General features: G+C 32.9%; 1 protein-coding gene across 2 annotated transcripts in view; it reads left to right on the top strand.

Annotated features, from left to right (window-relative positions):
* Positions 1-27,101, top strand: part of LOC134711783 (bifunctional glutamate/proline--tRNA ligase-like) — a 60,777-nt gene that overhangs the window by 10,200 nt on the left and 23,476 nt on the right. The window contains exons 3-26 of one of the 2 annotated variants that reach the window (XM_063572658.1): positions 5,557-5,656; positions 6,062-6,218; positions 7,228-7,394; positions 7,606-7,691; positions 9,439-9,565; positions 10,031-10,223; positions 10,652-10,823; positions 11,161-11,285; positions 11,759-11,867; positions 12,539-12,623; positions 13,539-13,598; positions 14,367-14,477; positions 15,098-15,234; positions 15,408-15,459; positions 15,901-16,053; positions 18,257-18,369; positions 19,385-19,496; positions 19,830-19,982; positions 20,562-20,771; positions 21,006-21,218; positions 21,673-21,885; positions 22,379-22,591; positions 23,656-23,868; positions 24,183-24,395. In XM_063572658.1, the coding sequence (XP_063428728.1) occupies positions 5,557-5,656; positions 6,062-6,218; positions 7,228-7,394; positions 7,606-7,691; positions 9,439-9,565; positions 10,031-10,223; positions 10,652-10,823; positions 11,161-11,285; positions 11,759-11,867; positions 12,539-12,623; positions 13,539-13,598; positions 14,367-14,477; positions 15,098-15,234; positions 15,408-15,459; positions 15,901-16,053; positions 18,257-18,369; positions 19,385-19,496; positions 19,830-19,982; positions 20,562-20,771; positions 21,006-21,218; positions 21,673-21,885; positions 22,379-22,591; positions 23,656-23,868; positions 24,183-24,395 (3,487 nt within the window). The remainder of the gene's footprint in view (positions 1-5,556; positions 5,657-6,061; positions 6,219-7,227; positions 7,395-7,605; positions 7,692-9,438; positions 9,566-10,030; positions 10,224-10,651; positions 10,824-11,160; positions 11,286-11,758; positions 11,868-12,538; positions 12,624-13,538; positions 13,599-14,366; positions 14,478-15,097; positions 15,235-15,407; positions 15,460-15,900; positions 16,054-18,256; positions 18,370-19,384; positions 19,497-19,829; positions 19,983-20,561; positions 20,772-21,005; positions 21,219-21,672; positions 21,886-22,378; positions 22,592-23,655; positions 23,869-24,182; positions 24,396-27,101) is intronic. The other variant, XM_063572659.1, reaches the window with a different exon arrangement.

The following is a 27,101-nucleotide window of genomic DNA, read 5'->3' as shown; positions in this document are numbered from 1 at the left end:
AACAGGCGTATACAGATTGAGAGAAGGCGTTTCAGTGTCATTCGTATAAGTGTCAGTGAAACATTTGATTTATTTCTGCATTGGGCGGATTTTTCTAGCTATTTTGATGGGGTTTCTTATTTATTTATTTTATTGTACTTTTTGTTTGGATTTTTTCCAAATGTTTAGATGTTGATGTTTTACGTAAAAGAATACGCCAGTGTCATACTATAGGATGCGCGAGCTCTTTATTGAAGTGTTCTGTCGTATGTTCTTGATATTAAGTGTTATGGGTTTCACAGTTTTAGGTCTGAAGGTGCTAGTGCTTGTGCTAATTTAGGTTTTAAGTTGATAGAGACACGGTAGATGGTGTTCCGAAACGGTAAACGATATTATCGTGAAGGATTCTTTGGATAATTTCTAGCATTATTTTCAGATCTTTATTACATGATATAGATCACCTTTTTTAAATTTTCCCGTTCTTTGTGTTTTCGGCCCTCGGCTCTGTCGTGTGGTATTGCACTTTACTATTTTTTGTTATTTATTAGTATGATTATTATCAGTGGTTGTGGTATATGGGTGTTAACGGAAGAAGAAATATAATTTCAGTCGGTTGATTTTATGAATTAGAATGAAATTATTTTCTTCTGAATTGTCTGCCCATATAGGTGGCGTTTAGGTTAAGTAGTTTGTATGATTTGGCGGTTAAATCATTCGGCACGACAGGGTCTACTCGATAGGTCACGTTAATTTTTACATTTGATATTTTGTATCATGCATTAAGAGATCGATTGTTTACAAATGTTTGTGTGTATTGAAAGACTAGTACATATAATATACATATATATATATATATCTTTATCTAGCGGGAAGGCTATAGTGCAGGCGATTTGGTGTCACGATATATCAGTGGCATAGGTTCGTATCCCGGCGAGGGAAGAACAAGAATTTGCGGAAGCAAATTTACAGATCTAATTTGGTTAATGTTTAGACGAGTTGTATATATATCTATATAAATGATGAATTTTCGTACTGATTCGAAATTTGTATACAATAAATATCATTTAATGGTTGTTATTAAACCAGCCCTCGGCTCTGTCGTGTGGTATTGCACTTTACTATTTTTTGTTATTTATTAGTATGATTATTATCAGTGGTTGTGGTATATGGGTGTTAACGGAAGAAGAACTGTAAACAGCAATAATGTTCAGCAAAGTAAGATCTACAAATAAGTCAACATGACCTAAATGGTCAATTGACCCCTTAAGGAGTTATTGCCCTTTATAGTCAATTTTTAACAATTTTCATTAATTTGGTAAATTTATGTAAATTTTTACCAAATATAGTTCTCTGTTACTAATGGGCAAAGTTCATGATAGATATAATTGTAAGAAGCAAAATCGTTCAGTAAAGTAAGAACTTCAAACACATCACCATCACCAAAATACAATTTTGTGATGAATCCATTTGTGTCCTTTGTTTAATATGCACATAGACCAAGGTGAGCGACACAGGCTCTTTAGAGCCTCTAGTTTAATTGTTTTTCCTATATTATGCTATTGATTTTTTCTCTTGTAATTATGACATAATTAGGGTATCTAGTTTTAAAAGTGTGTCCGGTGATCTGGCCAACAAACCCAGACGGCCACCATGGCTAAAAATAGAACATACATGTAGTCATAGGGTAAAAATGTGGATTTTAGCTTATAACTCTAAAATCAAAGCATTTACAGCAAATCTGAGTGGGATAATAATGTAGATCAGTTAAAGATCTATCTGTTCTGAAATTTTCAGATGAATCAGACAACCTGTTGTTAGGGTGTTGCCCTCTGGTTATTATCTTGAATATTATAATAGATGGAGATAAACTGTAAATGGCAAAATTTTTCAGCAGAGTTAAATCTACAAAATATTCCAACATAATCAAAATGGTCAATTAACCTCATAAGGAGTTATACATTGTAGTCCTTCAAAGTCAATTTTTACAATTTTTTTGTAATTTTTTTTAATTTTTAGCTCAAGTTAGCCTCAGCTTTTCTTATTACTTGGCGTCCTTTGTCCATTGTCGTCTGTCCACAATCATCATTGGGGTATCTCGTTTGAAATTGTGTCCAGTGACCAACCAACCAACCAAGATGGCCACCATGGCTAAAAATAGAACATAGAGTTAAAATGTATATTTTGGCTAATAACTCTGAAACCAAAGCATTTAGAGCAAATCTGACTGGGTAAAATTGTTTATCAAGTCAAGATCTATCTGCCCTGACATTTTCAGATGAATCTGACAACTGGTTGTTGGGTTGCTGCCCCTAAATTGGTAATTTTGAGGAAATTTTGCTGTTGAAGATTATCTTGAATCTTATTATAGATAGAGATATGCTGTAAACTGCAATAATGTTCATCAAAGTAAGATCTACAAATAAATCAACATGACCAAAATGGTCAGTTGACCCCTTAAGGAGTTATTGCCCTTTTAAGTCATTTTTAGCTCACCTGGCCCAAAGGGCCAAGTGAGCTTTTCTCATCACTTGGCGTCCGTCGTCCGTCGTCCGGCGTTAGCTTTTACAAAAATCTTCTCCTCTGAAACTACTGGGCCAAATCAAACCAAACTTGGCCACAATCATCATTGGGGTATCTAGTTTAAAAAATGTGTGGCTTGACCCGGTCATCCAACCAAGATGGCCGCCACGGCTAAAAATAGAACATAGGGGTAAAATGCAGTTTTTGGCTTATAACTCAAAAACCAAAGCATTTAGAGGAAATCTGACATGGGGTAAAAATGTTTATCAGGTCAAGATCTATCTGCCCTGAAATTTTCAGATGAATCGGTCAATCTGTTGTTGGGTTGCTGCCCCTGAATTGGTAATTTTGAGGAAATTTTGCTGTTTTTAGCTCACCTGGCCCGAAGGGCCAAGTGAGCTTTTCTCATCACTTTGCGTCCGGCGTCCGTCGTCGTCGTCCGTCGTTGTCGTCGTCCTGCGTCCGGCGTTAACTTTTACAAAAATCTTCTCCTCTGAAACTACTGGGCCAAATTAAACCAAACTTGGCCACAATCATCATTGGGGTATCTAGTTTAAAAATTGTGTCCGGTGACCCGGTCAACCAACCAAGATGGCCGCCATGGCTAAAAAAAGAACATAGGGGTAAAATGCAGTTTTTGGCTTATAACTCAAAAACCAAAGCATTTAGAGCAATTCTGACATGGGGTAAAATTGTTTATAAGGTCAAGATCTATCTGCTCTGAAAATTTTAGATGAATCGAACAACCTGTTGTTGGGTTGCTACCCCTAAATTGGTAATTTTAAGGAAATTTTGCTGTTTTTGGTTATTATCTTGAATAATATTATAGATAGAGATAAACTGTAAACAGCAATAATGTTCAGCAAAATAAGATTTACAAATAAGTCAACATGACCGAAATGGTCAAATGACCCCTTTAGGAGTTATTGCCCTTTATAGTCAATTTTTAACCATTTTTCGTAAATCTGATTAATCTTTTACAAAAATCTTCTCCTCTGAAACTACTGGGCCAAATTTAACCAAACTTGGCCACAATCATCATTGGGGTATCTAGTTTAAAAATTGTGTCCGTTGACCCGTCAAACCAACCAAGATGGCGACCATGGCTAAAAATAGAACATGGGGTAAAATGCAGTTTTTGGCTTTTAACTCAAAAACAAAAGCATTAAGAGCAAAACTGGCATGGGGTTAAATTGTTTATCATGTCAAGATCTATCTGCCCTGAAAATTTCAGACAAATTGATAGTCAATTTTTAACAATTTTCATAAAATTTGTAAATTTTTACTAACACTTTCAACTGAAACTACTGGGCCAATCATTATAGATGGTGATATATGTACGAGCAAGAATGTTCAGTAAAGTTAGATCTACAAGCACATCACCATCACCAAAACACAATTTTGTCACGAATCCATCTGTGTCCTTTGTTGAATATTCACATATACCAAGGTGAGCGACACAGGCTCTTTAGAGCCTCTAGTTGGTTATTATCTTGAATATTATTATAGATAGAGATAAACTGTAAACAGTAATAATGTTCAGCAAAGTTAGATTTACAAATAAGTCAACATGACCGAAATGGTCAGTTGACCCCTTTAGGAGTTATTGCCCTTTATAGTCAATTTTTAACCATTTTTCATAAATCTAAGTAATCTTTTACAAAAATCTTCTCCTCTGAAACTACTGGGCCAAATCAAACCAAACTTGGCCACAATCATCATTGGGGTATCTAGTTTAAAAAATGTGTGGCGTGACCCTGTCATCCAACCAAGATGGCTGCCACGGCTAAAAATAGAACATAGGGGTAAAATGCAGTTTTTGGCTTATAACTCAAAAACCAAAGCATTTAGAGGAAATCTGACATGGGGTAAAAATGTTTATCAGGTCAAGATCTATCTGCCCTGAAATTTTCAGATGAATCGGTTAACCTGTTGTTGGGTTGCTGCCCCTGAATTGGTAATTTTGAGGAAATTTTGCTGTTTTTGGTTATTATTTTGAATATTATTATAGATAGAGATAAACTGTAAACAGTAATAATGTTCAGCAAAGTTAGATTTACAAATTAGTCAACATGACCGAAATGGTCAGTTGACCCCTTTAGGAGTTATTGCCCTTTATAGTTAATTTTTAACCATTTTTCATAAATCTAAGTAATCTTTTACAAAAATCTTCTCCTCTGAAACTACTGAGCCAAATTAATCCAAACTTGGCCACAATCATCTTTGGGGTATCTAGTTTAAAAAATGTGTGGCGTGACCCAGTCAACCAACCAAGATGGCCGCCACGACTAAAAACAGAACATAGGGGTAAAATGCAGTTTTTGGCTTATAACTCAAAAACCAAAGCATTTTGAGGAAATTTGACATGGGATAAAAATGTTTATCAGGTCAATATCTATCTGCCCTGAAATTTTCAGATGAATTGGACAATCGGTTGTTGGCTTGCTGCCCTCCAATTGGTAATTTTTAAAGAAATTTTGCCTTTTTTGGTTATTATCTCGAATACTATTATAGATAGAGATAAACTGTAAACAGCAATAATGTTCAGCAAAGTAAGATCTACAAATAAGTCAACATGACCTAAATGGTCAATTGACCCCTTAAGGAGTTATTGCCCTTTATAGTCAATTTTTAACAATTTTCATTAATTCGGTAAATTTATGTAAATTTTTACCAAATATTTTTCTCTGTTACTAATGGGCAAGGTTCATTATAGATATAATTGTAAGAAGCAAGAACGTTCAGTAAAGTAAGAACTTAATACACATCACCATCACCAAAATACAATTTTGTCATGAATCCATTTGTGTCCTTTGTTTAATATGCACATAGACCAAGGTGAGCGACACAGGCTCTTTAGAGCCTCTAGTTATTAGAATTCTTTACTTTGATTTCAATACAAAATGAGTAAAATATTTAAAACAAATACAACATTTTTTTGTCCAAGTATTTCATTGTAAAATGTAGAAATAATTCAAACATAATTCAACTATTTGTTTTGACAAAAAGTAGCATGGGTAAATTTTAAACTTCCAATTAATGATATTAATTTTACAGGAACACTTCTTTCAATACAAACCACTCAATCTGCCGATTTTTGGCCAGAAGTTTTCCAGAGCTTGGCATTCAAGGAAATACAGCTGTTGAAAAAACTGAGGTAAGTTGTCTCTATAAGAAAAATAATTTTCCGTTCCGTAATAAAAGTAATTAAAATAAAGCCATTCTGGGCAATGTAAAATACCCAGCAAGGCATGACTAGGACACATCCACAACGTTTGTGCATAGCATCATTATTATCATATTTTAGTAGAGGTTCAAATGTATCTTTTGTTTCAGTAGGAAATCAAATCTTCTGCATATTTCCGAAATAAAAAAGAGTACATTGATTTCCTTTTGTTTTTGTAACGTGAGTGATTCCTTAAAATGACTAGGGAAAGTTTGACTGTAACAAAAGGCAATCATTTCTAAAATCTTCTGACAAGGTACTTTTGTCATGTTTGTACCAAGTGTCTTGAATCATGTGGTTCCTTAAGCAATTATATCCTATTGTTATTAATTGTAGGTTGACCATTGGTTGCTGTTTGCTCAAGGGAGATTATCATGTGCTAATGATTTTACTTCAGCAGTTGTCTACCTTGATACAGTGCTAGGACCAATCACTTACCTGGTTGGTCATAGTGTTACCATTGCTGATTTTGCAGTTTGGGAATGCTTACATAGTATGTAATATGTTATTGTTTTATGTGGACATGAAAAACATGTTTAATTATTGCAATTATAATTGTCATCATATTTTGTACTGCTACTGGAGAGCATGTTTCTCATAAGAAAATCACATTGTATCATCCAGGACACGAACCAAGAAACTTTGTGTTGGAAGTCAGAGCTCTCATTAACTAAGCCCAAGTAGTACTACCCTTACTCAATTACTAACAATTGGCTTATAAAAAAGAAGATGTGGTATGATTGCCAATGAGACTATCCACGAAAGACCAAAATGACACAGACATTAACAACTATAGGTCACTGTACAGCCTTCAACAATGAGAAAAGCCCATACTGCATAGTAAGCATTAGTCTGTATTACTTAAGGGAAGCACTCAAGTCATTCTTCCTCCAAGAGTCATCATACAATATAGTTAGCTATATAAAATCCGGACATTACAAAATGTGAAATCATTAAAAGGAGAAAACCATCAGTCTCTGACATTTATGATAAAACAATAAAAAAAAATACATTAAAAGCAGCCAACAACAATCATTTACTATTTGGTTCTTGACTTTGGACAGAGACAAAAAGAATGTTGTGGTGTTAAAAAATGTTAGTGCGACTACATAAAAAAATAAAAAACCAATCTGAGAACCCTGAAGTCATTGTTAGTTTAGTTTATCTACCCTCCTTTTAGAGAAGACTAGATCGACAGATAACCAATCTGTCTGTCGGACTAGGCTACTTCGAAAGTAGGGTAGTATACCTTACCATACAATGACTTCATGGTTCAGCTAACAAGTAGGCTAACCAAAGTTATTACCTTTAGCTACATACTCACTGAAATCAGCTGTAAGTCCTATATAATATCTATGTTTAACTATACGTATACCATGCTCAGTGATTATGGTATAAATTTAGATAAAAAAAACATTATCGTTTCTCATATCTACATATCCTTTCATGATTATTGCATCATCTTATTTTGTCAGATAACAAATATATCTATAAACATTTAGGTAATAGTGCATGGCAGAAGTTGTATATCAGTGGAGAAGCACCAGTTAATGTCAAGAGATATTATAAATATTTATGTGAACAACCTGTCTTCTTGTCCATCATGAAAAAGACCCCTAAGGTTGAAGTCAAAGGGGGAAGTGGAAAAGATAAAAAGACAGAGTCTTCAGTAAGTAATTCTATCTTATTTTTGTAAAGTATCAAAATTATTTAATAGTTAATAATAATGATCACATTAAAAGTCATTGAGACTGCAAATATAAGAACTTGAGGTCTTAATTTTCCTCAAAAAGGAAGACTCAGATTCACTGGCAGTATTTGGAATGACAAATATTTTACCAAAGATAACTTTAAAATTGTAAATATTTTGATGTTTGTAGGTTAAGAAAGATGAAGGAAAGTTTGTTGACCTCCCAGGAGCAGAGACGGGAAAAGTTGTGGTCAGATTTCCTCCAGAGGCAAGTGGGTAAGTTGAGGTTATTGTTAACTCAATCAAAGTAGTATGTTCAATAAGGTCCTAAAATGGCCCCCTTTATTAGCGTTAATTTCAAATTCGGATTTATTGACCAATATCACGATAAATTATAGCTAATACATTGACTAGTTAGGAAAGAAGCAATTTTGTTGAAAAATTTACGTTTCTGCGTTTCATTATGACGTCACAAGTTGTACTCATATTGATTTTTCACGAAAAAATCAAGGAAAATGGGTAAATATTCATAGATTATTGTACAGGAAACATAGAGCGCATACGTCGACAACAAAGATCATTAAAAAAAATGTTTGTGAAGACATTTCACATGTCTCATTTGAATATAAAGTTTGTCGACACATGCGCTCTATGTTTCCTGGTCCGTGATTTGGTTGAAATCCAGCTGATTTTGTCGAATTTCACCAAAATCCCTCATTTTGACCTTTTTGGGATGTAAAAATCAATGTCTTAGAATTAAACTTTGACAAAAACAGTTATGTTCAGTTTTCTCTCATGTCTTTACGGCAACTTAAAACATTTATTGTCTTGTTACTATGAACTTTATAATTGGGGCCAAATATGGACCTTATCGAACTTACTCCTTTACACATACATTTTATATATCAGTGAAAATTCATGTTTCTGAAATATTGAATAATGTTGAATATTCAAGCATTCCTCAAGAATTTTACTTAAATAGCTGAATGTTATTTTATGGAATTTCAAGCAGAATTAGTTCATTATTACTATTGGTTGATGTTTAAACTTAAGATATCTAGACATTGGCCATGGTAAAGCAGCATTAATTAATTATTACTATCGGGAGATGTTAAAGGCAAATGCATATTGAGGTTTGATGACACATACCCTGAATGATATTTTGCTAAAGGAGTAGGTCCGGTAAGACCCCTTTTTGGCCCCAAAATATAACAGTTTTACAAAATTGTTAAGATATAAATTTATAGTTATTTATTGGACAGAAAGATGCTTCTGCTACATAAATATGGGCTGTTTTTGACAATACAATGCACATAAATCGGGTTGTCGCACCATTAAGTCATGCTAAATTACTGAAATCTTCAAAATTCTAGCATTTTAGGTAAATTTTAGACCGTTTTCGTGTAAAACAGAAGTGCCTGCATTCGTGTTCATCCCTTATATTGAAATGTAAGTTGTACTTTATGATAATACATAACATATATAAAGGTTGTGGATGAACACGGATGCGGCCACTTTCATTTTTGACAAAAAAACATCTGTATTAAGTGACATTTTTCGGCATAATTGGTAGATTTTTCATATTTGAGCTTGAATAGGATCGTTTTTAATGCCTAATCAGTTTAAATCTTTCACATAAACTAATTGAATCGAGTGAAAAAGACACTGAAGTGTTTAAAAAGTGGTCAAAAATTTCAGTCAGATGAACCTGAAATTTGAGGTCAAAATCTGTCATTACCGGACCTACTCCTTTCAGAAGGTAAATGAATATGTTTGTTTGAACATTTCCTCATATATATGTAAACAGGGCTGCTCATCTAAATATATATGCCTGGATTTATCCACCATTATGAATCTATAAAGCTACTCACAAGGAATTAGATCAGTAGCTGATACATATATAAATATTCAGAGCTTTATATGTGAATGTATACTACTGAAATTTATTTTTGGAGAAGCTGTGAGATGTGAACTATTAAAAGAAATTTATACTCCCTTCACATTTGATCATCTTACTTTTCAGATTTTTACATGTTGGACATGCTAAGGCGGCCCTTTTGAATTATTACTACAGAGAGATGTTCAAAGGAACGTTGATTATGAGATTTGATGACACAAATCCAGCTAAAGAATCATCAGAGTTTGAGAAGGTATAATCTAGAAATTCCTCGCCTTTTATATTGTTACTCATTAAGTTAGGGAACAGCTCTTGTAGATATTTTAAATTATTTGAAATAGACAATGTCATGATCATTTACAAAGAAGAGAAGTCCAGGTGACTTTAATTCAAAACCACAGTCAATCCATGAGGAATGTGAAATAGAAAACTTTAGAAAAATATGCACTCAGGAGGAAGGCATTCAAAATACATTCTAAGCTATAATATACCCTATTACAAAGTATAACACAACACAATTCACTGCTTATCTCACTGTGTTAACTGACAAATATTTAAAGAGTACATATTGTTTTAATATCACATTTAGTATACTTACAATTTTAAATATGGCATGCAAACAAAACATCATTCTTTACCTACTAACAAAAAGAAGTTAAGGTATTAAAAACATGATTAAAAATATTGAAATTAATATTGATTTCCTTATTAATTGTAGGTAATATTGGAAGATGTGGCTATGTTGGGTATTAAGTATGACAAGTTCAGTCACACGTCAGATCATTTTGACTTGATGCTTGACTTGTGTACCAAGATGATTAAAGAAGGAAAAGCCTACGTGGACAATACCGAACCTGAGCAGATGAAAAAAGAACGAGAGGAAAGGGTAGAAAATGATAACAGGAGAAACAGTATGTATTATATAAGTAGTGAATAATGAAGAATTGAATGAAAAGATGTAAATTGCATCTAAATGAAATCTCAACCAAAACACACAAATACAAGACAGGGTTTAACTGATTCCAGAAATGATTTGTGGTTTAGATTTACATTTGGTTGTGATTGAATGATATGAATAAAACTGTGTTTTAAAAAAAAAGTTACAAGATTGTTGAGTACTTTTGTAAACGATGGAATATAAAAAAGATACTGTAAGATTCTTTTCAGAATTAAACACTGATAATGTTTTGTTGAATAAAATTTAACTTTAGGCCTATATAACTAACTAGAAGTTATATTTTTTATTTGAGATGTTTGTAGTGGAATTTCTAGATAATATGTTTTGCAAGATACTTATTTTATGAATAGAGTGTTTTATTGTTGTCCTTTTGTTGTAAAGGTGTTGAGAAGAATTTGAAAATGTGGGAGGAGATGAAGAAAGGATCTGACCCTGGACTGAAATGCTGTGTCAGGGCCAAGCTAGACATGCAGTCAGATAATGGCTGTTTGAGGGACCCAACAATGTATAGGTGTAAAAATGAGACCCATGTAAAAACTGGTAACAAATACAAGTAAGAAATGTGTAATACTATAAAGGGAACCCTCTTAAACATGACCATTTTTAAGAATGATATAATGTACTAATGAAATAATGAAATACATGTAAAAACATGAAACAAATAGGAGATAGTATGTTATGCTGTTGTCTTTTACAGGTGGAAGACAAAGAGAACATAAATAATAAAAGTCTGATGCCAATATCCTAATGTAAAAATCTAAGATTAAAAAATACTCCTCTTATCCTCAATTCTGGTAAAGAAATTGATCTGTGAATATTTACAGTTATACTGTTTATTTTGTGTTTGTATATTGCTGAAGAAAGACTGACTTTTGGTAATTATTTTACAGAGCGTATCCAACCTATGATTTTGCCTGTCCAATCGTAGATAGTGTAGAAGGAGTGACACATGCCCTGAGAACCACAGAGTACCATGACAGAGATGATCAGTACTTCTGGTTTATAGAGGCACTCAGTAAGGCATTTTACTCTGTAATATTTTTTTCATTAAAACTAACTTGAAGTGTAAAGTTAAGATTTACGACTATGTCACTTGTCAGACATACATACATTGTAAATTCACTTGAAGCGGGTGTCGCTTTTTTTCTAGAATTATGATCTTTATAACTTGGAATATTGCCAATTTGTCTTTGTTTCAGCACTCATATCTAAAGGAATTCTTATTCAGATTTTATGAAACTCATCCACAAATAAGAAACTAGCAGACAGTTAATTTTTAACAATGAGTCACATACTTTTCTAGAGTTATGCTCCATTTTAAGTTGGAAAATTTGAAATCTTGAGTGTCCTCAAACACATTCTACTTTTCTTTTCTTTTTATTCTTGGTTAAAGTGGATGAAAGTGTGGAGACATTTAGGCTTGTGCAATTATTAACTCTGTTCATATAGTCCATACTATATTTATAATTTCTCAATTTTCAATTACAGAACTAAGAAAACCCCATATCTATGAGTACAGCAGATTAAATCTTCAGAATACAGTACTGTCTAAGAGAAAACTGACCTGGTTTGTTAATGAGGGAATTGTAGATGGATGGTAAGTCTTATGACTTTTCTAAGCAGTTTATCAGAAGGTTTTTAACAATTTTTGACGGTTGAATAAAAGTAAAAAGATATCAAGGGGGCAATTATATCTGTAAGTTTGAAGCAAACTGTAAACACCAAAGCTAAAGATCAAAATGAAAAATCATACACCAAAATAACACTGCAAAGAAAACTACAGTTTCATACTCAAAGTCAGAAACCACAGTTACATGTCTTTTCATGCCAAATATCAGAAGAATTTCAGATCAAGTCAAATGAATTGTTTAAGCAGTGTAAGACATGTTTTAGAATCCATTCATTGATATCAGAGTGTCATAAACCACATTTTAATGGTGCGAAAAAAACAAGCTACAGAAGCCATTATCAAACAAGACAATCTGTCTTTGTTTAAAGCAATAGATTTGGCAAATAAAACAATAATGTGCTGACTTAGATGGAGAATTGGCTCGTTGGCACTCATGCCACATCTTCTTATATCTAAATAAAGATCACATAATAATTTATGAATGAGGTATACATAAAAAGTGATAATGCCTCATTATAGATATTGTATTTGATCTGTTTTATTCTTTTCATGTAAATTTGAGCTGTTTGGATATTATTTCTGAACTGCACATCACAAAACTAACGATTCTTTGCCCTTACTTTATTGACATTATACAGGGATGACCCTAGAATGCCAACAGTTAGAGGTGTACTTAGAAGAGGACTTACAGTAGAGGGATTAAAACAGTTTATTGTAGCCCAGGTTAGTATTGTTAGATAAGTTGTTATAGCATAGCTATGCTGTGGCCTGTAATATTGTTTAATTGCAAATTCTATGGCATTGACATCATAGCTGCATGTTTTGTAAGAAAGACAATCCTTTTGCAGTGTAAGATCTTTTGACACTTTCCAAGCTACAAGATTTAGAACACTTCGATTTGGATGAAGAATTCCATTTTGACTTCATAGATTTTGATGGACTGGCAGTTGTATTGGAAAGTCTATTAACAGGTTGAGAAGTTGAATGTACCACGACTGTCTCTGCCACATTGGCACTATCAGTAAAAATACAAAGTCCTCTTTCTGTATTTTTTGTTATACTTTGTTTAGAATTATCAGTGGTGGCATAAGTAAATAGATTTGTCCATTTCATTGACAGCGCATCTCTTGACACTGCTGTTTCTTCCAGCCAAGGAGAGCAAAACCCTGGCAGCTTCTTGTTCATTGATGTCGCAAACAGATCTATTACTGGTGTTCCTAGCTGAAGGAACAACAAATTCACTATTGTCATATTAAATGCCCATTCTGTCAAACGATTGGTAATTTTTCCCCTTGACAGGGATCTACTATATTATTCGTTTCCCCCGGAATATGAACCGCTCTGATTTTTACATTGTGATTTATACACCATTTCAAAAGATCCCATGCCTGTATAAGAGAACCCAAGTTCGAAAGAAATCTAGAAACAATGCAAGATGAACAATTTGTATTTTTTATAAAACATGCAGCTACAATGTTAATGCCATATAATTTGCAAATAAAACAATAATTTGATGCACTCTTGCTATTTAAGGTTTTTTTTATTTTAAAAAAAAATCTATTACGGTATGTTGCGAAAAATTATTTGAATTGTAGCAATTGTATAAGATATATAACAACATGTTATTTTTTGTAACAGGGGTCTTCCAGATCTGTGGTTATGATGGAATGGGACAAGATATGGTCTGTTAATAAGAAGGTTGGTAAAGTATTAGCAATTTTACTGATTAGTTCATCACATATAGATTCTTTTGAGGAATATGAAAATGGGTATAAACAAGATTATAAAAACAGAAATCCTACTTGTTATAGAAACTAGATTCTGAGTATGTTTCTCCAAGAATGATAGGTGCAAAATCAGAAGTCTTTTAAACTGAAAAAAACAGGAAAAAAAATCTATTTTATTTTTATCAGGAATTTTCATACTTTGAGGAAATTATAAACTTAGGTTGCATATCTGATATTTTTCTAAAAAGTATTTAAACTGAAATATCTGAAAAAGTAAGTTATGATGGTATATATATCTTTGCATTTTTCAATATTACATACTATATAGACCATGTGTCAAAATTTTAAGGAAGAATCAATGAAAGATCATTTTTTTATTGTATGTCCTTAACTTGAGCCACTTAGAGCTTGACACGTCAATGTCTTTTCTAGCTTCATTATTTTTCTGGTTTGCTGTCTTATTGAAATATATTTTTATGTAAAATCATGCTGAACAAAAAGATCAGTGGCAATAACTAGAATGGTAAAATATTAATCATTGGAAGAAATATTAAATATTATTAAACATCATCTTACTTTGATAGCAATGTTTGAACCTTCGTCATGCTTGAAAGTAATGATAATTTGACTGATTGTATAAATTTATTATTTCACTGATGTAATTGAATATTTGTAATGTTCTATATAAGATACATTGCTTACAAATAAAAGATTATTATTGAATGATTGAATCTTACAGGTAATAGATCCCATTGTACCAAGGTACACAGCTCTGTTGAAAGAGGATGTAGTTCCTGTAACGATGAAAGGGGCTGTGGAGAGTATGAAACAAGTTCCTAAACATCCAAAGGTAACCTATCTGTTTTTTAATCTACTGACATTTTGTTCCTTCAAAAAAGAATTACTGTTCTTGTATTAGCATTACATTGAAAACCTTGTTGAGCTTTATTAGTAAACCTGATTTGGCTATTATCTATGATTTGATATTTATTCAATTTCATATGGTCTTATTAATGTCTTATATTGTACTATGCTCTAATAGTGAGCCCATTATAGAATTTTAATGCTGACATCAATTATCAATTATCCAATCATCTCAGAAGAATTGAGGAAACTTAACAATTGCCCTACACCTCAGGATTGCAATAAGGTACAAGTTCCAGAAAGAGCTGACATCAAAGATTTAGACCTTTTATTTGGTCTTGATAATTTTGGATAAACCTGGTTAACCTTTAAAAATGTACAATTTCTGTCAAAAAAAGTTATTCAATTACAATATTTTACACAGCTTTTATGCACAATATTTACCGACCAAACATACCTAATACATGCATTTAGCAAATAGCGGTTTCACATTTCTTATTTTTATCTGAGCTCTGTTTAAATAGTCATATCACAACTGTTTGATATCAGGGCTAAAACAAACATTGAATTCTTAATGTGTTGCTGACAAATGCCTTACTATTTTAGAATGGAGAAATAGGAGACAAGGATACATGGTATAGTCCCCTGATATATATAGAGGGCGCTGATGCTGAGTTGATATCAGAGGGAGAAATGGTTACATTTGTCAACTGGGGAAACATCAATTTCACCAAAATTGTCAAGTAAGTAGTTATTTGTATAACATTAGTTAATATTGTTAACTTTTAGATACTGTACTTGATATCCTTTCTTTCATTTAATATTTATAGCATTTGAAATTTTAAAGTTATAAGGGAATACAAAAATATTAAATCACTTCATTAGATGATGCTGAATTTATATGTTTTTTTTTCAGAGAAAATGGAAAAGTAAAGTCTATGGAGGCTGTTTTGAACTTGGATAATAAGGTTGGTGTAAATGTACTCATGAGTTGAGAAAAAATATACTGACCAAGCATAATATGGGAAAATACACAATCTTCAAGTTATTTTCATCCTAATAGTTTGCCTTCAAAATTGAGTTATTTGAAAAACTGAATTTGGTTGAAATGTAATTTATTATTCCTAACTTTAAAAAAACTATTGTAAATCAACTTGATTTCGCAGATACTTAATTTTGTGCATAGCCCTTTTTAGTATCATACACAGTGATACAGTAATATTTCATGATTTTCTTATTCCCTTTTATTATAACTACATCCAGCTGTATAAAGGTACAGTTAAAAGTATCATTGCATGTATAAAAGAATTATGAATAGATCTTATCTTAGATGCATGATTATATTCTTTTGAAAGTTTTCCTACTCATTTGTATAATGTATGGTTGTAAATGATATGGTCTTCTTTCAGGACTTTAAGAAGACGCAGAAGATCACATGGTTAGCTGTAACAGACAAGGCTCCATTCATTCCATGTGTTTGTGTCCAGTATGACCACATTATAACTAAACCTATACTTGCCAAAGGAGAGGACTTTAAACAGTATGTCAACATGAACTCTAAGGTAAATTTTCAATGTCTTTACTGGAATATGGTATTAATAAAATCAAAGAGTTTACAATTAATAAAAAAGATAATAAATCAGTTAAATTTGAGAGCAATTCCATGTATTGTGTATGCTTCTACTTAGATTTATGAATTAATTGTGAAAAATTGCAGCTCTAAATTAATTATTGTATTTTCATATGACATTTAGTACTGTCATTGCCTCTATTTATCTGAAGACCTTTATATATTTGACCGAAATAGAAGGGATAAGATTGTATCGTATTTTGGTGTCAATAATGTAAACAGAGTTTTGCTGAAAGGATTTAATTGATATGTAGAAGTTAAATGGGTTGAAAATCAGTTAATATTTCATGTTTTTAATAAATTATGATATTTAACTTTCCATATGGCATGTATCTTTTATTAAATATTGTATAGACGCTATCTTACAAATATCATTAGCTCACCTGGCCTAAAAGGCCATGTGAGCTTTTCTCATCAGTTGGCGTCCGTCGTCGTCGTTAACAATTTTTCAAACATCTTCTCCTCTGAAACTACTGAATGGATTTGATTGAAACTTAACATAATTGTTCCTTAGTATATCCTGCACAAAGTGTGTGCTTCGATTTTTGATTCGTCAAAAAACATGGCCGCCGTTACTTTAAATAGAACATAGGGGTCAAATGCAGTTTTTGGCTTATATCTCAAAAACGAAAGCATTTAGAGCAAATTTGACTGGGGTAAAAATGTTCATTAGGCAGTCTGCACGGTTAGCCACTAGTCCGATGCCCCAGACTAGTAAAATTTCATTCGGACTAGTGAGTTTTTGCAAAATTTTGTTTGGACCAATAAGAAAAATGTCAGAATATTGGTCTTCGGACTAGTAGTTGAAAAAGTTTTTGGTGCAGACTGTTAGGTCAAGATCTATCAGCCCTGAAATTTTCAGATGAATCAAACAAACCATTGTTGGGTTGCTGCCACTTAATTGGTAATTTTAAGGAAATTTTGCAGTTTTTGGTCATTATCTTGAATATTATTATAGATAAAGATAAACTGTAAACAGCAAAAATGATCAGCAAAGTAAGATCTACAAAAAAGTTAATATGACCAAAATTTTCAATTGACCCCTTAAGGGGTTATTGTCCTTTAATGACAATTTTTCACAATTTGTTCATCATATTTGCTAACTTTAAAAAATCTTCTCCTCTGAAACTACTGAATGGATTTGGATGAAACTTAGCATAATTGTTCCTTAGTATATCCTGCACTAAGTGTGTGCTTCGATTTTTGATTCATCAAAAAACATGGCCGCCGTTACTTTAAATAGAACATAGGGGTCAAATGCAGTTTTTTGCTTATATCTCAAAAACGAAAGCATTTAGAGCAAATCTGACATGGGGTAAAAATGTTCATTAGGTCAAGATCTATCAGCCCTGAAATTTTCAGATGAATCAAACAACCCATTGTTGGGTTGCTGCCACTTAATTGGTTATTTTAAGGAAATTTTGCAGTTTTTGGTCATTATCTTGAATATTATTATAGATAAAGATAAACTGTACACAGCAAAAATGATCAGCAAAGTAAGATCTACAAAAAAGTTAATATGACCAAAATTTTCAATTGACCCCTTAAGGGGTTATTGTCCTTTAATGACAATTTTTCACAATTTGTTCATCATATTTGCTAACTTTAAAAAATCTTCTCCTCTGAAACTACTGAATGGATTTGGATGAAACTTAGCATGATTGTTCCTTAGATTATCCTGCACAAAGTGTGTGCTTGGATTTTCGATCCGTCAAAAAACATGGCCGCCGTTACTTAAAATAGAACATAGGGGTCAAATGCAGTTTTTGGCTTATATCTCAAAAACGAAAGCATTTAGATCAATTTCAGCCAAACTTAGGCTAAATGAGTTTCAGAGTATCTAGTATAAATTTTATATTTCATTTCCTTGTATGTCAAGAAATATAGCTCCTATGGCTGAAATAGAACATAGGAGAAAATGATTTTTTTTTTTGCTTTTGAAGAAAATAAGACAATTCAAAGAACATTTAAATAAATTGAAAAGCCAAAATAATCCTTGATGAGAGATTTAACCAAAAAAATTAAGGTGAGCGATTCAGGCTCTTGAGAGCCTCTTGTTTATGATCATAAGGTTCATATAAATGTACACAGGCAGATTTGTACATGTAAGTTAATTGGATATTATTTGTTTTCAGCAAGACAATGTAATGTATGGAGATCCATGTTTGAAAGATCTGAAGAAAGGGGACATAATCCAGCTCCAGAGGAGAGGATATTATATCTGTGATCAACCATATGAATCTGTGAGGTAATGGAGTTACTATTGTAAACTCAGGATGGTTCTATTGAAACATGTACTAGGATCACAAGGCATATGAATGTTCTACCTACAACTGTACATCTTTGCTAGCCAAGGGTTACGATCCACTCTTGCTCTCTTCACCCTTGACGGATTGAGCCAACATTTGTGATAACAATGTTGCGCCATCTATTGGAAGATAAAAATCACGCCCATTCCAAGTACATTATTCTTGACCAATGGTATCACTTGAACTCTTCAATTTGGAGGTAAAAACACGGTAGCGTCTATATTCTACACACTTGGTAAAGCCAGAAATGAAAATATACGTCAACATGCATCCATTTGTGCATGAAATATACACAGGAACTTCTATTGGTTGATTAAAAACATTCAAGTTGTCACTAAATATAGTCGTATGTTTAGGGGTGTAAAGACTTGTTGCACAATAAACATGTGGTAATTGTTTACAAACACTTTCTACATTTACACGTGATCATGTTAAAGGCGCTTTTTGATTGGATGCAGCGAGTTTTGACTGCAACCAATAAAAATTCTTACCTTGTGTCTCCGAAATTTTATCTCAATCTGCCAAGGGTGAAGAGAGCGGGAGTGGATCGTAACCCTTGGCTAGCAAAGATGACAACTGTAAAGCATGTATACAAATATTGCATCATGTATTGCTAAACATTTCCCATCACAATTTTAGGAATGATAAAAACAATGCAATAGTTTCTGAATTTAAAAGTGAAGATTTTTCTGGAGAATTTTTCTACAGCTTATATGTTTATAGTCAATTCATCAACGTGTTTCAGGTAGACAGCTATAGTTACCGTTTTAAGTCTTATAAAAGTGTAAAAAAAAATTAAAAAAAACTCCTACTTTTTACACAATAGATTCTCTGTAATTTAGTTCTTTGAAAAAAAACTAACTCCATATTTTTCACATGTTAATTTATGATCTTTTGAACTTAAAAACAACACAAATGTGGTTAAACTAAGTTAATTCTGAAGTTTTGTTGCAGTGTGTTCACTGGAAAGTGTGGTCCATGTGTACTTCTGAATATTCCAGACGGTCATCAGAAAGAAATGCCCACAGCTGGTTCTAAACATAAACAGGAAGGCAGTGCTAAAGAGGTATAAAAACTAAATATGTATTGTGAAAAGAAAATATGACAGGTTATGAAATTATTCTATTTTTTTTATCCTTTTTAAAAAAGAACACTTGAAAATCTTTATCACTCAACACTTGAAAATATGTAATAATCCACTGGAAAAAGTCAAAATCAAGTGAAATAAAATGATGCACCTTTTGTCATAAGTTTAAATCACACTTATAAAAAGAAAATACATTGATTCATGAAATTAACAAAAACCATGCAGGGTTGTTTTTTTATCCAGCAAATATTTGCATGCACCATTGTTGAAATGATTTTTAAATGATTTATAGCAAGTCTGTTGTACTTACAGAAAGCTCAAAGTAAGAAAGGTAAAGCAGCAGAAAAGTCACCAAAGGATGAAAACCCTCCATCATCTATAAACCTTGATTTAGTCGATTTATATAACAGAACTAAAGCTCAGGGAGAAAGGGTCAGAAATCTTAAGACTGAAAAAGCTAAAAAGGTGAGTGGTTACTCCAGCCATGCTTAAACAACAATTATCATAAAACAATAATTTAAATGTGTGTACTACTTACATCATACAAAAGTCTTAAAATTATTTTAGATTTTTAGTTTATCACTGTATGTTAATTTCACTGGTGTAAATTTGTGATTTTTCATTGAATAAGGTATACAAAATTTTCGAGGTTAACATTTTTATACAAAACCATTGCATGTGAATTGTTCAATTGATAGAATTTATTTTGGGATATTTTTTTATCTGTAAAGATCAGCCAAAATGTACACCACACGAAAATAACTTGCAACAGAATTGTACCTTGATATTCTGGCTGAAAGCTGATGATTTTAAACAAAGGACCTCTGTATTGAAACAGCGTCATTTCATTTTCCACTATTTAGTCTTGAAAGTTTGTATTTGTGGTTGATTTTCCCAAGTTAAGCACTTCAAAGCAACTTTATTAATGATCAAGCCTTATGGCAATTTTTTTTATGTTTTAGGGAGGAATTTTTATTGATACATTTTACCTGTTTAACAATTTTTAAAATTTTTTTTAAACTATTTTTTTTCTTTAATGCTAAGGAGTTGGTTGATACTGAAGTTAAGATACTGTTGGCCCTGAAAGCTGAATATAAGGCTGCCACTGGTAAGGACTGGAAACCAGATGATCCACCAAAGGCAACACTGACTTCAGCAACAAGTTCTGTAAAAGGCGATGCTGGAAAACTGAATGAAGAGATTGCAGCCCAGGGTAATAAAGTCAGGGATCTTAAGAGTGCCAAGGCTTCAAAAGTAAGAACTTAGTTAAAAGGTTTAATATATTGAATACATCTACAAGCTTGTAAAAATAAATTAAGTGATTTCTTTGAAAACCTATAAACATACAAATAGTAAAAAAAAATTTGGGAATTGTTGTATCAATTATACATAGTTTTTTGTTGTTGAAAGCTTTTAGTAATCATCCCTTTTATTCAACCAAGTCAATTTTGTAAAAAATAAGTCATCAATATGTTTTATTTAAAATAGGCTGACATTGATGCAGCAGTAAAGGCTCTCCTGGCATTGAAAATTGAATACAAAACTGCTACTGGTTCTGACTGGAAACCAGGCTGTGTTCCTCCTTCCACTGGAGCACCACCAGCTGCATCATCCACTGGAGGGCCTGGTGTTGACATTAATAACAAAATAGCAGCCCAGGGAGATAAAGTCAGACAGTTGAAGTCTGAAAAAGCAGCCAAGGTAATAAATCTTTCAGTAATATAAGATGACAGTATTGTTTTATTACAGGAAACAGTATGGCTAATAAACTTGTCCGCAAGTACAGAAAGAGGTCATTTTCTGCAGCAATGTATGCAATTTTTCTTACAACTTTATTGACTGGTATTTTGCAAAAGATGAAACCAAAAACTAAAAATGATTTTTGTATTGTTTACATTAGGAATTTGTTGTTTGGTTGGTGATGAATATTTTATATTTTCTGTTGAATTAGTTTGTTGAATCTTTCTCATTGATGACAGCTTTATATGTTTATTTTTCTAAATGAAAGTTTTTCTGGCTTATTGATATTAATTCCATATCTCATTTAATAAATATATAATAAATAAAAATCAATAAAAGGCATTCTAACAACCCTTTGTTACCAAATATGTGATGGACTGGTTTGATGAAAAAAAAATCATGGTTTTTTTTATAGGCTGACATTGACGCAGCAGTAAAGGCTCTACTGGCATTGAAAGCTGAATACAAAACTGCTACTGGTTCTGACTGGAAACCAGGCTGTGCTCCTCCTTCCACAGGAGCACCACCAGCTTCAGCATCCACTGGAGGGGCTGGTGTTGACATTAATAACAAAATAGCAGCCCAGGGAGATAAAGTTCGACAGTTGAAGTCTGATAAAGCATCTAAGGTAATTAATCTTTAAGAAGTATAGGATTATAGTTTTATTACAGAAAGCAGTATGGCTAATAAACGTGTCCTTAAGTTCAGGAAAGTATTTTACAACTATAAACCTTTGTAAATTGGTATTTTTGAAATGAGATAAAGTCAAAAACTTTGTATTGTTTTAATTAGGAATTTGTTGTTTGGATTATGCTGAATATTTTGTATTATCTGTTGAAATAAATAGTATCTAACTCAATGATGACAGCTGTACATGTCTATTTTGGTAAACTTAATTCTGCTGGCTAATTGATATCTATTCGATATCTCCTTTAATTGATAGTTATATATTGAAAACAATAGATAAAAGACATTCCAATAACTCTTGGTTACCACATATATGAAGATTGGTTTGATCCATTATTTGAATTTTTTTTTTTTTAACAAATATGTGATGAACTGGTTCGATGAAAAAAATGTTCATATTTAAATCTAAAATGTTCATGTTTGATTTGAAATAGGCTGACATTGATGCAGCAGTAAAGGCTCTCCTGGCATTGAAAGCTGAATACAAAACTGCTACTGGTTCTGATTGGAAACCAGGCTGTGCTCCTCCTTCCACAGGAGCACCATCAGCTACAGCATCCACTGGAGGGGCTGGTGTTGATATTAATAACAAAATAGCAGCCCAGGGAGATAAAGTTCGACAGTTGAAGTCTGATAAAGCAGCCAAGGTAATTAATCTGTCAGTAGTAAAAAGATTATTTTGTTTAGTCTGGAATTGTAACATTTTCATAATATAATTTGATATTACTACACTAAAAGTATGTTGTTAAAAAGAGACATGCTGAAATGTTTTTCCCCAATGGTCAACTCATTATATGTTGGAAAAGGATATTGTTTTAGTGGGAAAAGTTAAAAATTGCAAATGCAGTATACATGTTGGTAATAAATTTTACAAAAAAACAAATATTTGTCTCCTGTTTCACCTGAAAAGCACTCAAGGATTTGTTTAGTAGCCTATTAAAAAGTATTTTTTCTCACTTCTTTATTTGTATGCCTTTGTCAAAGCAGAGGGGGGGGCATAAAGATTTACCAATGTCTGTCCCTATGTATGTCCCAAAATTGTTGTCTGATCTCAAACTTTAGTTGGCCAATGTTGTGAAACTTTTACACAATGCTTTTTACTACAAAACACAGATAAAGTTTGAATTTTGGTGGCGTCCCTTTTACTGTTCTAGAGTAATGCCCCATTACAAACACAAAATTTACTAAATTTTTCATTTCTGCTCAATAATATTTGGTTGCCTATACCAAATATTATGAAACTTATACAAGATAATCATTACCACAAACAGGAGATCAAGTTGGAATTTTGATGAAGTCACATTTACCGTTCTTGAGTTATGCCTCTTTTCAAATGGAAAAAGTACTGTTTTTTTTCTTTTTTCTGTTCTCTAACTTGAGTTTGCCTCAACCAAATGTTATGAAACTGATACACAATGCTTACTACCACCTAATTCAGATCAAATGCAAATGTGGGTAGTGTTTCTTTTACTGTGTTTGCCCTTTGAACATATTATGCAAGTGGGTGCATCATCTGTGTCTCTAGGACACATTCTCAGTTATTTCCACATCTAGATCTTCTTTAATTTGGAGCGATAATTTGAGTAAACCTCCATGAAATGAAAACAAAACTACTTATGAATACCAACTATGTTAAAGTTTGCATTGATAGAAAATATAGTTAATGCTAAAAACTAAAAATATAATAATGTTGGTTTTTTTTTTAAAATAGGCTGATATTGACACAGCAGTAAAGGCTCTTCTGGCATTGAAAGTTGAATACAAAACTGCTACTGGTTCTGACTGGAAACCAGGCTGTGCTCCTCCTTCCACTGGAGCACCACCAGCTTCAGCATCCACAGGTGGGGCTGCTGGTGATATCAATAACAAAATAGCAGCCCAGGGAGATAAAGTTCGACAGTTGAAGTCAGATAAAGCAGCCAAGGTAAGATCCGTTTGAGTGGTGTGTGAGTATAGTATTCTTTAATTTTCAGAAAACGTATTCAAGAAAAATTGTATTTTAGTGGGTGGATACTTGATTTCATGGATATCACTTACACTGCTTACAAGTCTATAGGTAATTTAATCATCCATTGAACTTTCAAATTCATGGTTCGCATTTTCCTTCAAAATCAACAAAAAACATCACTTACCAATGATAATGTACCTAGAAAAAATCCCAATGAAAAAGCCAACACATAATTCCTAAATATGTGAAGGTTTGCTTTGACAGAAAAAGCATTGTTTTATTTTAAATAGGCTGACATCGATGTAGCAGTGAAGGCGCTGCTTGCATTGAAAGCTGAATACAAAACTGCTACTGGTTCTGACTGGAAACCATGCTGTGCACCTCCTTCTACTGGAACACAACCAGCTTCAGCATCCACAGGAGGGTCTGGTGTTGATATCAATAACAAAATAGTCGCACAGGGTGATAAAATCAGACAGTTGAAATCTAGTAAAGCAGCAAAGGTAATAAATCTTTTAGTATTATATGACTATGGTGTTGTTTAGTTTGCAGAAACACCTTCACACAAAATGGCTTGACCAAATGTGCTCAGTTTTACCAGTGGTATTGGTGGCAGCAGCAGCCTTAACTATTTGTATAAAGCTATATATTTCAGAAGGTGAAAGACCCAGATGCTTCATACCTTGAATGCAGATACCTCATGTTATGAAATTTCTGTCTTTCATATGTCCAATGTCCTTGATTTTATTTTAATGGATAGGTGTTTTCTCATGTGAATTTTCCACTTATTATACGTTTTAGGATAAATCTGTTTGGTATTTGGGTTCCTTGCAATGTCTACATAGATTAGATATAATAAGATGTGGTATGGGTGCCAATGAGACAACTCTCCATCCAAGTTACAATTTTTAAAGTAAACATTGTCGGTCAAAGTACGGCCTTTTCCATGGAGACAGGGTTGATATGACCTCATGTTTAAGATACTATAGACAATAACTCAACTATATTTGGTTAATGGAACAATTGTAAAGCCAATATGTTTGTCTAGCAGTGTTCATTTGACCTTGACCTGTTTTTCATGGTTTAGTGTTCCAGCTAGGTTTTCAAAAGGGCAGGGTGCCAATCCTGAAAAGGGCATTTAACGCGCAATATAATAATATGAAAAGCAGCTTGTCACACAAGTTTTTTTATCATTGCTTGGCACAGTTGAACTTTATATGCAGTATGTTTTGAAAGGAGACCTGTTTCATACTGTTTCTATGGTCTACCACATTTTACAAGTTTTACCTTTCTACCTCTGCTGTGCTTGATGGCAATACAGCACAAAACAGCTGTGCTTGATGGCAATACAGCACAAAACAGCTGTGCTCAGTAAATTCACAATTTTAGGATATAAAGCAACAGTGAAAAATATTATCAAAAATAAAGAATATAGCAAAAGATGACCAAGGCACCCTACCAACACTGCTACTAAGACCCTCTTTAACTTTTCCCATAACTCAAAATAAATACCTAAACATATATATTCTTAAGCAAGAAGTATGGAGACATATTTTAGAATATGTAAATGGGTTACTCAATGCTAGGAAAAAAATCAGATTGAGTTATCTTTCTTTATTCGGATGTGCTCCTTCTTTGGAGGATTATAAACAGTACATAAATATGATGTAAATATGATCACAATATGGCGGCCGATTTTGTTATTTTCGTATCAAAAATGAATGCAGTCAATGACAAATATGTCTGAATTATCTGTTTATTTTACAGAAAACAAGTAAAACAATGTCTTCAAAGAGTTTATTATGGTTTTTCAACTTTCTGTCATTACGTTTCCTCCATGAAACTACGGTAAACATCGCAAGTTGTTGTATGCACATTTCTACAAAGATAATTGCCAATTGACCGATTCTATTTGAACGAATTAATGTTGATGATCATTAATGACCCATCCGATAAACGGATTACCTATAACAACAGATTATGACACCAGTTGTAACCATTGATTAGCTTGGGGTCGTAAACAAAGTCATAAACTTTTCCCCAGGTAAAATTTAGTAATTAGCGTATCATATCAATACGCAAATTAATATGCAATCGATCTTCAAAAAAGGCAGGGCGCCCTGGAAACTGTAAAAAGGGCGCAGGGCGCCACTCGGAAAAGGGCGGGCGCTGCACCCTCTGAAAACGGCCTAGCTGGAACACTGTGGTTCATTAGTTAAATGTTAAGTTTTCTTGGTTTACCTGTACCCAAGAAATACACAAAACTTGATATTAAACTAATAATAATGAATCCACAATAAGTTTGAACATATATTGCATTTTATGTAATTTATATCAATGTAGGTACACAGGGTAAATCTAAAGAGAGCTAAGAAAAATTTAATTATACAAAACAGGACAAAATAATATTTCTGAAGAATGATGATTAATTGAGTTTAGTTCAGTGCTGCTAAATCCTCATTGCAGTCTCTTAGATGTCAACACTTAAAACTTTTGATCGAACTTCACATAAAAGTGGTTTCATTGGAACATTCATGATACTAAGGGATGGCACTATGAAAATGTTGTAACCATCTGTTGAGGCAATTTAAGACTTTCTCTTCCATTTTCTTTTAACATAAGTCTTTAACACTCACTTTCAGTAGAGATTTTAAAATGTCTTCCATGTCATGTGCATGTTTTTATGGATAAGCTTACAGTAATACCTGGAAACACATAAATCTTCTACATTTTTGTCTCACTTGACCAAATCAAAAAGGTAGATTTGGGTAAACTGGCTCTGTTGGTGAGGGCAGCATTAACAATGTATTTACTTATGATTAGGTCAATTTATGAGGAACCACTGATGGTAGGTCAATGATATGTGGTATGCAGTTGTATAAGAATTGGCACATCTTAATTATACCCCCCCGCTTTCTTTAAAAAAGGGGGGGTATACTGTTTTACCTCTGTCTGTCCGTCAGTCCTTCAGTCCGTCCGTCAGTCCTTCAGTCCGTCCATCAGTCAGTCCATCCCATGAAACTTTCGTCACATTTTTCTCAGGAACTTCAGAGATTTCTGAAATTTGGTTTCATGGTTTATCTAAGTCAGCTATACCGTGTGATGCGTTTTCAGATTGATCACTTGACAACTTCCTGTTTACCGAACACTTGTATGATTTTACACATGATAGCCAAGTTGAAAATTTTCGTCACATTTTTCTCAGGAAC

The sequence above is a fragment of the Mytilus trossulus genome, chromosome 3 (genome assembly GCF_036588685.1).
Source record: "Mytilus trossulus isolate FHL-02 chromosome 3, PNRI_Mtr1.1.1.hap1, whole genome shotgun sequence".
In the NCBI taxonomy this organism is placed as follows: Eukaryota; Metazoa; Mollusca; class Bivalvia; order Mytilida; family Mytilidae; genus Mytilus; species Mytilus trossulus.
This window is presented reverse-complemented; position numbering and strand designations above follow the sequence as displayed.